Source organism: Rhynchophorus ferrugineus, unplaced genomic scaffold (assembly GCF_030347505.1).
Source record: "Rhynchophorus ferrugineus isolate W39M unplaced genomic scaffold, kcgeb_rfMv2 rfM5, whole genome shotgun sequence".
Classification (NCBI taxonomy): domain Eukaryota; kingdom Metazoa; phylum Arthropoda; class Insecta; order Coleoptera; family Curculionidae; genus Rhynchophorus; species Rhynchophorus ferrugineus.
In genome coordinates, this window is record NW_027472584.1 from 7657576 (window position 1) to 7674652 (window position 17077).

The window sequence follows — 17077 nt, forward strand, 5'->3', positions numbered from 1 at the left end:
TTTTATATTGCTTTCACCCATGGATAATTTACTAGTAGTAAATGATAATCCGTTTTCTGAGCGGAGATGATGGAAGAGAATCGAACTCTGTAAATCGAATCTCTGTAAAAAGGTGTGTGTTAGCTTAGGATCATGGTGTGTGTGATATATAACAATGTTATCCACAAATAGACGAACTTGGATTTGTTGCGGTACCATCCTACTAGACTTAGGCTCGATACTTGTGGGGCTCCATTAAGTTGGGTATTGAGTGTGACAATACATCGTTGACTCCAAATGCTCGGAATCGTAAGAAGGAGCGTACGAAGCGGTATACCTTGCCACTTATTTTCCATCATGTCAGAGTATCCCATAATCTGGATCTAAAATACAGCTAAAATACACCGAGTTGTCCGTATCTTTCTATGAAATATATTAATCGACTGTTATAATTCGCTCCTGTATCTTATAGAGATACCGGTCGATATCATTTGGAAGAATGTCTCGACATTCCAGGCTTGTGAATCGTGACCAATATGGATTCCATAATGATGGTAGCTCATCCCTATTCCAGACTATTATAAACAGAAATATGGAACGCTTATCATTTTGCGTGTCATTCTTGTGCAGGGGCCATTCTGCTCTTCTAAGTATCATTCCAATATTGTACGTACCGCTACGATAAAGAGATTGATAAAATGAAGAATCGGTAGTAGGTTATTTCTACATCTATAAATCTGTTTGTTTTTGGTATATTTAACATTATGTTTTCGAACATACTAGTATATATTTGTCTTCGGTATAGAACATCGATGGATCGAGCTTCTTGCTTGCGCTGTCACGCTGAAGTTGGGAAAGCGGAGACCGTCGAACACTGGAGCAGGGTAAATTTTCAGTTGGCTGAAAATCGCGGACTCGTTAGGGTGCAGTGCTTGCTTCCCCATTTGCGCTCAAGCTCGATCTCAACGTCCCAAAACACAAACAAGTTCGTCTTCCTTCATGCAAAATGGGTTAGTCGAATAAAATCGTTTTATTTGTTCTTCGTTTTTTTTTTTTTGGTTATTTTGATTCTTTGAAATTAGTTTGTTTCTATATTATATTGAAAAGTTCTACGGCATGTAGCATGGATATTATTTTAATTTAATCAAGTATAATAGTTAAATTTCGATGAGTATACATTCAATATTTATTTTGCATGAGTATAGTTTAGTGATAAAATAACTGTATAATATAATTATAAAGTAATATAATTTTAATTTAATGATTACATTACAATAATTTATTATTAATAAAATTAAATTAGTTTTATACATTAAAATATTTAGTGTTTTGGTTAAAAAACATTATAAAATATTACACCTATAGCAAATCATATGATATATTATTTAATTATAATAAATGAGGGTATTTATTGATTACATTAGTGTATTTCAATAAGATTCACTATATTTTTATTATATATTTATTTATTCTATTTTTATTAATATTTATTAATATTAAAATTTTTATTATCAACTTCAGTGACATATGCATTTTAATGCTGGCTCTTTCAGTCGCAATGTTCTTTGATCCAGTCTCTATCTATCTAGTGAAATAATAGCAAATGTGAATTGTTCCAAAGCCTTTTGTGGTACGCCAAGTTTTGTTGTTATTTGTATTTATAACCCGTTGAATAAAACAGGTTTTTCTTACATTTTCTTTTTTATAGTTTTCATAGTATTACTTTTTCTACTGATTGTTGACGAATATTTTTATTATAAATTTGTTGCTACAATATTGAACAAGTTGCATTATTTATATACATTCTCGTAAATTTCAGATTATATAGTAATTTAACTGTTGAGTTTTTTTTATATACTCTTAGTTAAAATATTCATGAAAATTTTTCTAATTAAAGTTTTTGTAAATAAATTTTAAAAGCTATTACGTCATTTTTGTGTTGGTTCATTTATTACTAATTACTATATTGTATTTTTCTATCTTAAAAATTGGATGGTGTTTAGACGTATTTTAAAAATTTAATATCTAAATTGTTCTATTAATATAAACTTGATAAATACTCATAATATGTAACAAAATTGTCAAGTAATTAATAATATTACTTGTTATTATTCAAATATTTGAATTTTATGCACCTTCACCATATCTTATTTCATCGTAACTGTAACTAAAATTTGTTAACTGAATTAAATTATAGCGGAAGCTTCCCCACTACAATAAAATGAAATATTTTATTATATTAATGGCCTTAGTTTATCTACAATACGAGCATAAGAAATTCGGTATCGGCCACAAGAGAAAAAGCCTGAAAACGCGCCTGTGGTTTGGGTTTCTGATCTTTTAAACCTAGTTCTAGCCTCAGGCGTTTAATTTAAAGAGAATGTTCCTGGATGAATACTGGAAACCTTTGCAATTCTTATACAACATCCCGTTTTAAATAGTTAATATATTATTTATAAAGTAAAACACGGTTTTCTTAGAAAATGTTATATATAACAAATATATATAGAATTTATTATTTTTGTTATTATTATTTAAGTTGTGATCCGCTACTTTTTAACCCCCTAACTGTTTTACCGCTTTAAGTTGGTAGTAAATTAATGAGCGTTTTCTGTATACTCGTTTAATGATATTACATTGAGGTCTTTTTTATTTCTGTGTTCCTCATTGTCTTCATATTGGTTACTCTTCTCATTCTTGTAATATATTTCATATCCCCTGTTTGGACTTTATTTTCTCTGGCTGTCCCATCACCAACAATCGTTTTGCTTTTGTTCAATATCATTCTATATTTCTTTACTACCGTGTCCCTTCAGCTTAAGTTTTTCTGTAATTGGTCTGGACTGTGGGTTATTATCAGTATATTATCAAAAATTACTATCCATTTTTTTTTTATATAGAGTACTAAATTATTATTGAGAAGTTTCAGAACAGGCTAACGTTTATATTTATTATATTGAAAAATTAAAAATTCAAAACAAATCCTTAAAATTTTGTATTTTTGAAACGAGCTGTGTCAAGTCCCTGATAATGTTGCCAAAAGAACCATATTAATCGGTTGCAACTCACCACACAACAAAGCCATTGTTGTGTCAGATTTTCGACTAAAACTCAACAAATATTACAGACCAAGATCCGACTTGAATTAATATGATTTTTTATGTACCCAAAATTAAAAGTATGGCATGGAGGAAGGTGTTTTGAGTAGATTGAGACTATAAAAGAAAAATCACTGAAGAATTTGAAGGTCGTACATCAATTATTCATTCAATTTAGTCTACTTTAAATTAATAATTTTCATTTGGACATTTGGCTATATTTTGGCTATATTAACTTGACTTAAATAACATATCACTGATATAGTCGATATATGAAATGTTTATATTAAAGTCTGGAGTCATCTGGTTGTGATTATTGCATATAATGTTTCTTGCCTTAAGCTTTGATTTTCTAGCGTATAATAATGGTTATTTCTTATGTAAAGTGATGATGCTCATGAAAGAATATGTAAAATGGTCTAGAACACATTACATTTACAAATCTCAAGTATATGTTATATTTTTGTATATATTACATGAGATGTTAATATGTTTGTATTATATTTAATTCTAAATACAATGACATGATATTCGAAAATACGTACATATAGGACAAATCATTGTTGTTAATTAAGACTTAAGCTCCATTGATAACATCTTTCCATACGTTTTTGTTATGAAACCATCGTAAACACACTACATTTACTACTAACCCAAAAAAATACAATATATATTTTATAGCAGGCAATTTCCCCATGCCCAACTTTTCCTTGCTTTTTATAAATATCTGGAAAAAGCAGAAAAACGTTTCTTATATAAGGAAAAGCTCCTCTAAAGACAGCTGATGAAATTTTTAAAGGATGGTGCGTATCTATGACCGGAATGAACAGAAACAGAAATATCGAGACCCTCTGGAGGGAAAAAACGAACTTGTTGCATGGGGTTGCTGGAAATATACTTGTATAAAATAAATTACATGGAGGGTCTTTGATTATATCGACAAATGAATCTATATTATAGAGTAAGATGTTTTCATCAGATAATTAGTTGTTTTACGCGCATATTCTTTAGAATATTCCATTGATTTCTTTTATAATTAATTGTTACTACTTAAATAACATGAACATTTTCACGTGATATGGAGTACAATCAATATTGTATAATATTTTATTCTAATATTTAATAAAATAATTACAGTAAAAACAACAACCCCTTTTATAAAACCATGAATACACTTACAAACACATTCAGAGACCCTATATCAATTAATTTAGAGAATTAATCACTTTCCATGTGTTATTCCTTTGTAACAATACATTGCTTATAAAACCATGATCCGCCATAATTACTGTAACATACACACAGCAGAATATTTGTGAAATAAAAGATTATTTGTCACTAGAACAAGCATGTTTTAACTTGATAAAACCCCTTCAAGTCATTTTTCATTCCTGTTTCCACATTTAACCATTTTGCGTTAATATTCTTATTCGGGTTTATAATGTTCTACCACTTTAATCTGCTTACATCAGCTGGTAAATAGTAGAAATTGTTGGGGAATACTTTTATGAAATATATAATATTTACTATTAATAGTTTTTTAAAATTTTGAAAAAAAATTGATTAGGGTAAATATTATACTAAGGAATTTATCAGTAATATAATTAGTATTGTTGATACAAATATATAACTATTGCCTCTGAAAAATGACTGCACTAAAAGCAAAAATGTGATGAATAGGTTTGCAATAGTTTTGCACAGTGAAAACCAATTAAAATATTTTAATGAATATCTTACCCTAGTCGTCGTATTCATCAGAATTTGCCTTTTCTGATTATTTATTTGTTATAATGGTCCAACCTCAAAGGATATACTGTTTTCAGGTGTATCTGTTTCTGAAAATATTGGAAAATTATATATATATATATATATATATATATATATATATATATATATATATATATATATATGGGTATTCGAAAGTATACTGTTTGAAGTTATAATGATTTCATATAATAAATTTGCTTTGAGAAGCACGAAGAGAGCAGACGATTCTTGTTCTTCTCTAATTTTGTGAATCTTTGTTCTGATATATCGAATATGCCTTCCGATAAAGCGAACACATCCATTTGTTCTATCTACAAAAAATGTGAAATATAATTTACGTGATTATAATATTCTTAACCTATTTTTATCTAAATTTTCATAACTTTTTAATAGGTTCGATAATACGGGAATGACAGAAAATAACACAAAATCTTAAATAACACTGCTGAAAATTAAATAGCTTCTTGTAATAATGTTTTAACCCATTCACTTTCCGTTTTAATGTGGTTTCAAATCTAAAATTTAGAAATGTGTTTTTCGATTCAAAATTTCCAGCCGGAATTTTGCGGTACAACGTTTCCAAATTTTGCCCCGGTTTTCCTGAAACAACGAGACAAAATTTTCGCTAAACCGTTTAATATATATTAGATTATATAAAAAAATATAAGCTAATCAATCGGTAGTATAATAAATCATTACAATTATAAATAACCAAACCTTAACGTTTTAGGATTCACTATTATTAGACATGTTGTTGACTAAACAATAAAGTTCCGAACTCTGTGTTTTCGTAGAGATATCCTATGCTAAACCTCCTTTTTAACGGTTTATTATGCTTCAATTGACTTTAAAAGTTTTAGGTATAACGAAAAGACAAACAGATTTGATTTTAAAAGTTGTGCCGAAGTTTGATAATACGGATATTCGGGTGCTTTGTTATAAAACAATTTATAACCTATTGTTTTTGACAAGTTGATGGTAAATACCTTGATCAAATGGTCTTTTCGCGTTTTTACTATATTACTTATAATATTGTTTTTGATTGAATCTTCTTCTAGATATTAATCGGTTTAGCGAATATTTATAAAACAGGAACCCGAGAGGCATATTTAGGCCTAAAATGTTTGTGTAGTATGCCCTACAAATAAGTAAATTCTAACAAAACGGAAGACGTTCAAATCTAGCAATCAGAAATAGCCGTCAAATCGGTGATACTTTCATTGGACATAACCGACCTGCAGCTAGCTCCAATTCTAATACGGTAGATTATTCGTCATTTCTATTGTACGTAAATCCATTATGAACGTGTAATTTTACGTTGCGACGTAAATTTGGCAGCGCTGTACCGCAAAATGCCGGCAGAGCAATTTTAAATCGGAAGACGAGTTCATATGTTTCGTATTTGAAACGATATTAACTCTAGGAACGATAGGAAAGTTATTGAGTTAAGACATTGTTCAATTATTTTAAGCAGTGTTGTTGAAGATCTTGTATTACTTGTTGTTATTCCCGTATTGATGGAACTATTAAAGGGTTATGGTAGTTATGATTTAACAATTAAGAAATGTTTGATCATATTAAAGTACATTTTACACTATTTGTAGGGTCAAGAAATTAATGTACCCGTTATATCGCAAGGTATATTCAACTGTGAAAGAAAAACACGACGTTTGCTAGAATATCATGCTAATATAGATTAATAAAATCCCAGAATAACAAGAATCGTCTGTGCTCTGTTTACAAAGTATTTAGATTTTCGCAAGCAAGCGGCTTTTTCAGATTTATATTATAAATATCAATTAATCCATTTTTGATTTTATTAAGAATTTCAATTAATCCTCAATAACATAATAATTTTCAATAACATCTCGTGAACTCCGAAAAATTAAGAAAAATTGTTCTCTGGCTTATATATAGTGCAGGTAATAAATATATTAATTTGTGCTTCAGTTAAATTAAATAATTAAGTTCAGTTAAAATGAATCTTAATAAAGAATATTTGCAATTGTAAAAGAGTTTGTAGAATTTTTATTTCCTATTTGCTGGAGAGCTTTTAGACTATATGTGGGACACAAGGTAAAGTAGACAGCAATAGATTAACGAAATCCATAGAAGATTAATTATAGAAGAGCTATCTATAATGGCGAGATTCCAAAATATTATATAAAATAATAGCATTAGCATTTGTTTTTATATATATAGTTTAGGTGAAAAATATGTATATAAGATAAAAATTGTATTAATACATGAATGAAGTAATGAAAATATGTAGATTAAACTACCCACATAATTTAACTAGATGAAACTATTTTATTATTTAACTATTTTAGTTATTTACTTTATAGACCTAAGTTTTGAGAAGTCAATAGTTCATTTAATGATTATAAATAGATTACACTAGAGTAGTGTAATTTCTATATGGTAAAAAATAAAGTGTGTTGTTATTTTGTTCAATTATTGTTTTAGTTAATATACATGTATGTATCACTGCATTTAATATTCTATGTTTTTAACATAAAAGTAAATAATTATACTTTTATTTGATGCACTAAAGTTGCTGCAGTCCTGAAAATAATTTTACTTATGACACTTTTGCTATAATATTTAGTGGAGCGATCATTTAAACTTATTCATACTTTGTTGATTATTAAAACTTAATCGAAATTATATTTAATTAAATACTCTTTAAAAAGATTAGTGAGTGTTGTTTGAGATACAGACATTTGTTACTGTAATTAATATTATATATCAAATATATTTCTAATCTTATATATTGAAAATATTGTCAAAACATGTTTTAATAATATTAACATATCATTTTTAAGTTGTTTTCTTTGCTCTATTATAAGAGAAATATGATTAACTTTATAAATTGTGGTCGAGTTTCAGGGCGATCACCAATTAATTTTGTAATCTTCATTAGTAATCGATTTTTTATTGGTGATAAACTAATCGATAGAAAAAATATAATTAATTAAAAACACTCTTACTGAATATCCCAATTAATGATTAAATTACGTTATTTATAATTAAAAACAGGAAATAATAATTAATTGCCTTTAATAAAAATTAAGTCATTATGCCTAAATATTTAATGAATAAATTCTCTAATAAACTATATTTCACACAATGGCGTATTTGTAAAATAACGTGAAGGGCGGAATTTAATAAACCTGTTAGCACCCGTTCTTAATTTTCTTTTCAGGGATTATGAGAAATTATGGCAGTTTCTAAACCGTATTTTTCTGAAAGATTTTTCAGTAAAACTCTTGCGGTTTCGGAGGTTTATATTCTGGAAAAGTGTATACTGTGTATAAATAGAATAGATGTAAGATGAATAAGCGTCAACCGGTTTAATATATGTTGAAAAATGTGGAATTAGATTCTCAACTACTAGACGCGTAGTTGAAAATGTGGCAATTCTGTTCAAAAAAATATCCTTTCTTCTTGGTTTTATAAATTGAAATATTATTCTGACATTTGAATTATTTATGCTCATATAAATACCTTCATTTATGGTATAAATATAGGCTCATAAATTAGTTTTGAAGGTTTTTTTTTTAATTTAAAGCTTTATTGTGAAAAAACGGTACAATGTATTTTATTCAAACTATTGTCCATCGATAGCTGTTATTTCTTCCCGACTTTCAGCCAATTTCTGGATTGCATCTCCAAAGGACTATATATGTTTTGAGGCAATCCATGAATCACGATAGGTCACGACTCATATGTCGAAACAAGTAGTAATCAGAAGTAGCAAGGTTTGGAGAATACAGTGGATGGAGCACACATTTCAATATGTGGTCGAGCGTTGTCATGCTGAAGAATAATATTGTTGCGTTCTTGCTAGAATTTCGTTAAACGATATTAACATGTTGAAATCGATGAAGCATGGTTGCTATAAGTTTCACATAGCATTCCATGACTTTAGGCCGCCTTATTCTTTAAAATGAAGTAAATAGCTTAAACTTCTCGTAAATGCGATTTACTCGGTACAATTTCAATACATTTTCAACGCTCTGATTTTTTTTAATTTACATTTTGACGGAATGGCATATACTGAAAAGTGAAGTCTGTCAGTGTGGCTTCAATATGAAGCTCGTTATAAATGTACTGTTAATTTATATACCTATAATTGAAAAATGAGTATCATTTGATATACAATACTTTTTATAATAATATTTTCACCTTAAAAAGCAATTTTTTAACGAAATATAGTACAATATATATTAATCAAAATATTTTCCATAATTCTCTATAACTTTTTCTTATCTTTCCGGCAACATATCGATACAGTATCCAGAGGAAGATGTTGGTTTGGCAGCGATCTAAGTTGTTTACACTGATACTTCGCTGACATATATTTCTAATCAAAATAAATGCCTAACAAAACAACAAAACAAGTAACAACATTTTCTCCATGTGTCCTAACTAGAGTCACCCATTTAAACATTTTCATGCAGGCTTTTTATGCGATAGTTGTTTACATTTTAGTTAAACGACACATAATAAAAAGTAAAACTAAAGGACAGAATTCTATTGCCGATACGAAGTTAAAATCGTTGTTAAAGCGAATTGATAATAAGGGTAGTTTACTCATCAGAATTAAAGTATCCAATTTAACTTTCATTATAATAAAACGTTTTCTGTGTATTTACCATTACGGAGCAACAAGTAAGTATTTTAAGAGGCTTCTGCTATTTCAGTTACACCCTTTTTGATGCGAACGTATTCGTTAAAAAGTTCTATATTCGTTTTCTTTTTCATTTAGTATAAATTGCGACTATTTGTTTCCTTGCTAATGGTTTTAAAAATGTATAATCAATATATTTTAAAAGGTTTTATCTAGTATACAATTATATCCATTATTGTGAATAAAGTATCTAGTATTAATTAAAATAAGTTTTCCGGTGTTTTTCTTTCATGACAATAAATTCCAAACAAAATCATAACCCAATGTTATTATTTTAATGTATAGGGCGGGCGTTTGTGAAAAAAAAGAATATTTGGTACTAAAGAAAGCACATTTCGTCTTGATAAAATTCCTTAAAGTCATTTTTCATTTCATAATGGTAATTTTGCATTAATATTTCGCACTGAGCCTGTCATTTAATTCCCTCAGTTTGTTCAGCAGCCAGTTGAATTTTGACTATACTTTATTGCTATTCATATTTTGTTCATTGTTGTTTACTAAACATAGCATTAAAGACAGTTATGATTCAGTTTAAATACTGAAACTTCTAAAGCTTCCAATAACTGATAAGAGGTTGATTGGAGTTTTCCATGTTGGCGCGCTTTCCATACTCTTCTGATAGCCAGATTTGTGAAAACTGAATATCAGCCATTTTAACAAGATTTCCTCATCGGCCTTCAATTTTTACAATATTTTAGTGATTTATTGCTAATCATAATTCGTTCGTTGTTGTTCATTAAATATAGCACTCCTTCCATCGCTGGAGATGTTAACTTCTTTAATATTATGGTTGGTAGATTTACTTCAATCCTTCTATGCATAACAGTATAATGTGGCATATTCGGGCTTCACGCTTTCTAAACTTAATTTTTATCTAATATCTCTGTTTTATGTTGCTCTTTCTACTTTCTTCTCTTTCCTGTACCATCTACATATATAGGTAGATATCCAGCAATTTATTTTATATGTTTGTAATTTAGTGGCACATTTTGTCAACAATGATTTCGGATATTTACTATTATTATATAATTATTAAATATGAAAAAATATATTTAAGATGCTGAAGTATAAGAGACAAATTATATTGAATAGATATGAAATAATGTAGACTTTGACCTATATTAGAGTTTACCATAAATCAAATACATATAATATGCAGGCCAAATATGTCCCTCTAGTTAGATGTTTATCTTGCTGCAAGAACTTCTTTGTAATTTATATAAAGCAATTAAGAGATATCTGTGACTGATTAATGTAAGATGAATGTTACTATTGTAATACAGTAAAAATAAAGTAAGTATTAATCACAATTTCTTGCAAATTCAGCTAGATTATTAATTGCATCAATAACAAAGAAATTTGGAAGTACTTTTATTAATATTGATTAATAATTGTAAGCACCAAAACTGTCAGTACTCAGGAGGAAAGTTCCTAAAATCTGAGATAGTATCTTCTATTGCTGTCACGAATAACATAAGAAATGTATTCTTGTAATCAAAGCATATTTTTTTCAATTCGTCTTATTTGTCTCAATGTTGTGGTAAATTCCGCGTATAAAATTTAGTACCTCAGTAAATTTTTCACCCCCAAAACTCGAACAAAATGAACGCAGAGTCGGAAATAATATACTTTCTCGGATTCGAGCAAATGAATAGGGTAAAACATTTAAAGGGGGTGGTGGAGACGTATAAAATCCACATTTGTAAAGCCTTTCGACATCTCTTAGTTAGGGGAGTTTTAAACATGATGGTAATATCATTATAGCTAATCAACCTGTTCTTTAAAATCTGTTCAAACTTTGACGATTTTATCTCATAAACTGCTTATATTTCATAGGATTTTTTATATGAATTTAATGGTGTTTTTTTAACAGCACGTTAACATTGATAATTAATAGGAATGTAATACACTAGGACATATTGTAAAAATGATAGTTAAGCGGTACTTTATACGTTTCGGCTATATATATATATATATATATATATATATATGTATATATATATATATATATATTTATATATATATATATATATATATATATATACTATATATATATATTATATATATATATATATATATATATATATATATATATGCGCTTAAAGTTTCGTTTTTAGATGGCGCATCACTAAAAGAGCTATATTTTTGAAAATAATTAAAAATTTAAAAAATCCTTAAAGGATAAAATATTCTTAAAGGGTTAAGTTTTGAAAATATGAAATAAACATCGATTATTTTTCAAATTTCTAGACCATTAGAGATAACTTAAAATTATTTTCTAAAAAAAATATAACAACATTCTAGTGGCATATGTTATACGAACCAATTCACATCTTTCTGAGACCGCATCCTTTACGCTTGCCAAATTATTAAGCCGCACGATGGATTGCTGTATTACCATCCATTACCCCGTCCAAAACGTCTGTAATACAATAAAAGAGAGAAAGTTAGATTTTCCAGTCTCAGAAAGATATATTTTGTGGTGCAGTAATAAATATTACGAAACAACTAGATCTAAAAGGGGAAAAAAGTTTAGTGGAACTGAAACGATGAAAGAAAAAAGAAGAAAAATAAAAGTGACACAGGAATTTGCTACGAAAAGGTTATAGATCAAAGGTCAAATTTATATTGTCTTTATTCAAAGGCTTATTGAATCAAAATACCCTAAAGTGTATTTCGTATTTTTTGGATAAAATTTATGACATATTGCTTCGTAAACTAATTTTTTCCCCATATTTATTTCTTATATAAACTAACTGAAATTATTTATATTTAATATTATAAGATATTTTTAACATAGTTTATTTTATGTAATTATATAGAAATTATTTTATAGCGAATAGAATTTGATTATAAGTTTTTAATAATTTTAAAACAATATTTTTTATTTTTATTATTATATTAACATTCCACATTCTGCCCAATGGGCAATAAGTATTTGATGGGATTTTTACCAACAAGGGGTTTATATGGACTGATCCTACAGCTTAACGTGGGCTTCGAACTACGGTCCTCGGGATTAAGCTTACCGACTGGCGAGTGACCAACTTAGAGATCATCCTAGAAGACATCCGGTCTTACCCAGCTTGGTTGCTGGCTTGACTGGAATCATTTTTCTTGTCGGATACACTCTTGCCTAGGACAATCACAAATATTAAACAATCACAAACATAAATTTACGACCATGCCCCCTGCTGGGGCCCGCGACTATCGCAACAGTGGGTGGACCACCCTGTCACCTTTACCAGTGCGCTACCAAGCCGGCTTAAATACTATTCTATGTTATTCTAAAAATTATTTAATGCGTCTATTAATCAGGTCGGATGGTAGTAAATGTTTTAACCTACGCACTTCATTAACATCGCGCACATTTAATTATTTAGCCAGTCCATTCTGGTATACTGACACTCTTTCAGAGTACTTTTCACTGGTACTTCAGATCACAATCGTTATAGTTTCCAAGGGAATATTGCACTGAATTAGATTGTTACTGGCATAATATGCGGCGTCAACGATGGTACGTAGCACTTTACTTTGGAATATCCGAAGGATGGCTATGTTAAATTTGCTAGTAATATAATACAGTTCGATACCATAAGTCTATACGGGCCTATATTCATTAATCATCATTAATATCTTGGTATCCAAAGATAATTTGGATTTACGGCCTATGAGCCGAAATATCTGGTTCATTTTGAGAGTCCAAGTTGTTTAGGCTTTATTAGTACATGTTTATTCCAATTAAAGCGTATATCCAGATGCATTCCTAGATATTTTATATTATCTGCTTGCAGGAGTTCATGATTATTAAGATTCACTGGAGGACAAGTCCTTCTACACAGGGTGAATATCCGGTGAGTAGATTTTGTCGCATTCGCCTTGATACGCCATGTTTTCAACCGCAAATGAATTATGTTGAGATGATATTAGAAGTTCCTTGTAGCTGATATTGGATCTACATAAGATGATAAAATCACCGTATCGTCAGCATATGTTGTCATAGTAGTGATGTTTGATGTCGGTATGTCAGCTTTATATAGTATATATAACAATGGGCCAAGGACACTGCCCTGCAGAACAGCTGAATATATTGGATGTAGTTCAGTGTATTAGTGACCCTGTTTCACAAATGGGACAGAATATTTTTAATTTAATTTGAAATCCAGTGTGCCACATCTTATCAAATGCTTGTGTAGCAACCTTGAGGCATGTCGAATTTTACATCGTGGAATAACGGTCTACAAAATACCCACAAAATATAATCCCAGATGTTGAACACGGGCGGGGTGCCAGCAGCGCCAACTAGAACCCGATAACGAATAGCAGGCAACCCCGAGACTTTTATCAGGGATGTTATTGAAGGGTATTTCCAGTCATTCAGTACTCGACCATCGTTTGGCCTAGACGTGCCACCATCGACTGTCCAAGCCTCATCTCCAGGTAACACCGCTGCCATCCGTTTTATCTATTTTGTATTTTCCACATTTTTATATTACTTCAATAAATAACGGTCACATAATGTAAACACCACTGTTTCATTTCGTTTTACCTCCATTCACCGAGACATATCATTTACCCTAAACTTGAGATATATCGATGATTGTATCTGAACAATTTTCTTTTTGTTTAAGTTTTTATTTATTTGATTGACCAATCCGTGAACTGTCTCTATTGTTCCGTGTTTATTACGGAATCCAACTTGATACACTGGAATAATATTTCTTTCTTCGGTGATTACTTTGAGCTTCTTGATATATAGTTCCTCGAATACCTTGGATATCACAGGTAATAGGCTTGTAGGGTGATAGAACGTCTTCTCACGTTTTGCTTGGTTTGAAAATCATAATAATATGCTAAAAACTATACTAAGGTAAGATATATTACATAATATATACACATTGTAACCTTAGGCCTTTCCTCTCTATTTATTATTTAAAAAATTGAATTATTATATATACTATATTATTTGCAGAATATTATATACAGCTTTATGATATTTCATATACTATCGCAAACATTATGATTGATGTTCTATAGGGTGTGGCCAAAGTTCCGCTACCGTTTTGATTAAGTGACGTTTAGCTCAATTTCGTAGCTTTAACCATTGTGTTGTGTAGACGTCCAAATTTTATTATGGATAAATATACGCTTCAAGAATGAGCGGAATAGTGACAATATTTATTGAAAATAAACATTCCATTATTGCAACTCGGCGGATATTGCGTCAATGGTAGCGGGACTTTTGCCCCAGCCTATATTTACCCATTAGGATAAATGAATATTATTAAATACCTGAGAATTGATATCACTTTCTTAGTCATTTTCAGGTTATATTGAATTATTTATACATGATAAAGATGATTAAAAAAGATAAAGATATGATTAAAGATGATTATGATAAAGATGATTAAAGAAGAAAAAGATAAAGATGATGTAAAACCTATTTCAAACTAGAAATCAGAGAGAAAGTGAGATTTATTGAACATAGCTAAACAATGTTTGTGGTAATTGAAAATAAGCTCTTTTAGAGACCGTAATGACATAAAGTGAAATAAAATTGGACAATGGTGTTCGAATATTTTATATTTACTATTCAGTTACTCCAAATAATTAGGATAAATAATTATGCTTTATTGTGACTATTCGATAACAATTTTGGTATTACATGTTATTATATATGGTACATATGATTAGTTGAATCGATTGTACGAACGTTATAGCCGATCTAAAATTAATTAACTGTTTTTAATTAATTAATAAATATTAATTAAACACCCAATTTCATGAGCAATTTTATGCTTAATCGGGAACTATACACGTTTTTCTAAAGAATATCATACCATTACCCTATATATCCGTACATTCAACTTCATATCACAGTTCTTGACCCAATTAGAGATACTTTTCATAACTAAGAGTGCTTTTAGACACCTCACCAAGTAAACTTTTATATCATACACGGTTAAAAAGTAATGTCTGAATGCGGGTTCATGTACAAAATTTTGTTTTAAAATAAAATTTACTTTTCGTTATTTAGGTTATATATACTTTAATTTTCTAAATTGCTCATTTATTTTAGTACATTAACATTTGCAGATTATATTTTTGTGCCTTTTTAAAACCTTTATTAACTTTTTTATTTGTATACTGTAAAGTAACCTTCATAATTAAAATATAAGGGATATGATGATACAGTCTTTACAGCCTAGGCTATAAATACCAGCCCTGAATGAGTTTTATGAATTTATTCGCCGTATGCACAAGATTTGGCACTCCATGATTGTTTCCTGTGTCCAAAAGACCAAAAAAATCTGATTTAGTATTTTCACTCGCTGTAATTTCTTAATTAACATTTATTCGTTATTAATTTATTAGTTTTTAACTTAGAAATTTAGTTATTAACATTTTTAATTATAAACCAACTGCGTATCAAGTTACGTCACTAAAAAAACGATTTACAATAAAAATATTTAATTTTAGACGGGACAGAAATGAAGGATTATTTTTCAATTAACTCCAATTAATTCATTAGCTGTCTAAATATTTTCCTTTATTCACTTTATTGTTCTCCACGAGGATATTTTCGTTGGGTTAACCTATTTTTTGTCAATATTCCGTTTTTTGTTTGTCGCGTGAATATTAAAAAAAGGAATGACGGCACAAAAACTCAATATTGATCTACATAATTTGAAATTTAAACGTTTTCTTTTACATATTACATTGAGTGCGTGATTTTGATTAGTATTTCAATCTTAACGAAGCGTTAGTTTTAATAAAAACAAATTCACACGATATTTTCATCACTGTCTCTATATATACGAAAACCATTATTGTTATTAATCAATAAATCAAACGACGATAATAAAATCACACTTATTAGATGAAAACAATAAAAATATATGCATATTACATATTCACAAACAGCAATTCTTTGAAAACTCCCTGCTTGGACTTGGAAATCATCATGGAGATATATCACTAATATCTTACTATAGACTAATTATGTCACTTGGCAGATACCGGATTTCTCATGTAGTATCAACAAAATAAATCTAAAGTATCATCTTAGACAAAAAGTAGAGCATATCAGATTCAAAATCGAAGAACTGTAACCAATACAGAATATACAGTCTAAAGTCAAAGAGATTGGTTTAACAGTCTATTATAAAGTTTATTTGGACTTATGGGGTTAAATATGGGGTTTTACTAAAACCTCAAACTAACTAGTATTCCAACGATGTCAAAACAAAGTTATTAATCACTAAGTTAATATAATGCGCAAAACGCAATACAGCTACTGAACAACACGCAGGATATCAAAATATTGCAGTGAACCAAACCACGTGAACTTGAATGTTGAAGTGTTTACTCTAAAGTTTAGCTTAAGTAGTCCAATTTAACTTTAATTTGGGAAATACATTCTCATGTATTTATTCCACGCTAGTACTGCTTGTATATTAATGCAAATACAACACAACAATAGTAATAAATCAATTTTATAAATTAAGATTGAAAACCAGATTGGATGCATTATCAACTT

At 29.1% G+C, this 17077-nt stretch overlaps 1 protein-coding gene and 1 non-coding gene across 2 annotated transcripts in view; one reads left to right on the forward strand and one right to left on the reverse strand.

The window, feature by feature from the left end:
• Nucleotides 1-565: 565 nt before the first annotated feature.
• Nucleotides 566-669, reverse strand: LOC143197830 (U6 spliceosomal RNA). Its single transcript, XR_013006081.1, has one exon. It is a non-coding gene; the product is annotated as a U6 spliceosomal RNA (small nuclear RNA).
• A 236-nt stretch (nucleotides 670-905) lies between these two features.
• Nucleotides 906-17077, forward strand: part of LOC143197618 (Kv channel-interacting protein 4) — a 253188-nt gene continuing 237016 nt past the window's right edge. The window contains exon 1 of the mRNA XM_076406188.1: nucleotides 906-989. Coding sequence (XP_076262303.1) covers nucleotides 986-989 — 4 coding nt within the window. The 5' untranslated portion in view covers nucleotides 906-985. The remainder of the gene's footprint in view (nucleotides 990-17077) is intronic.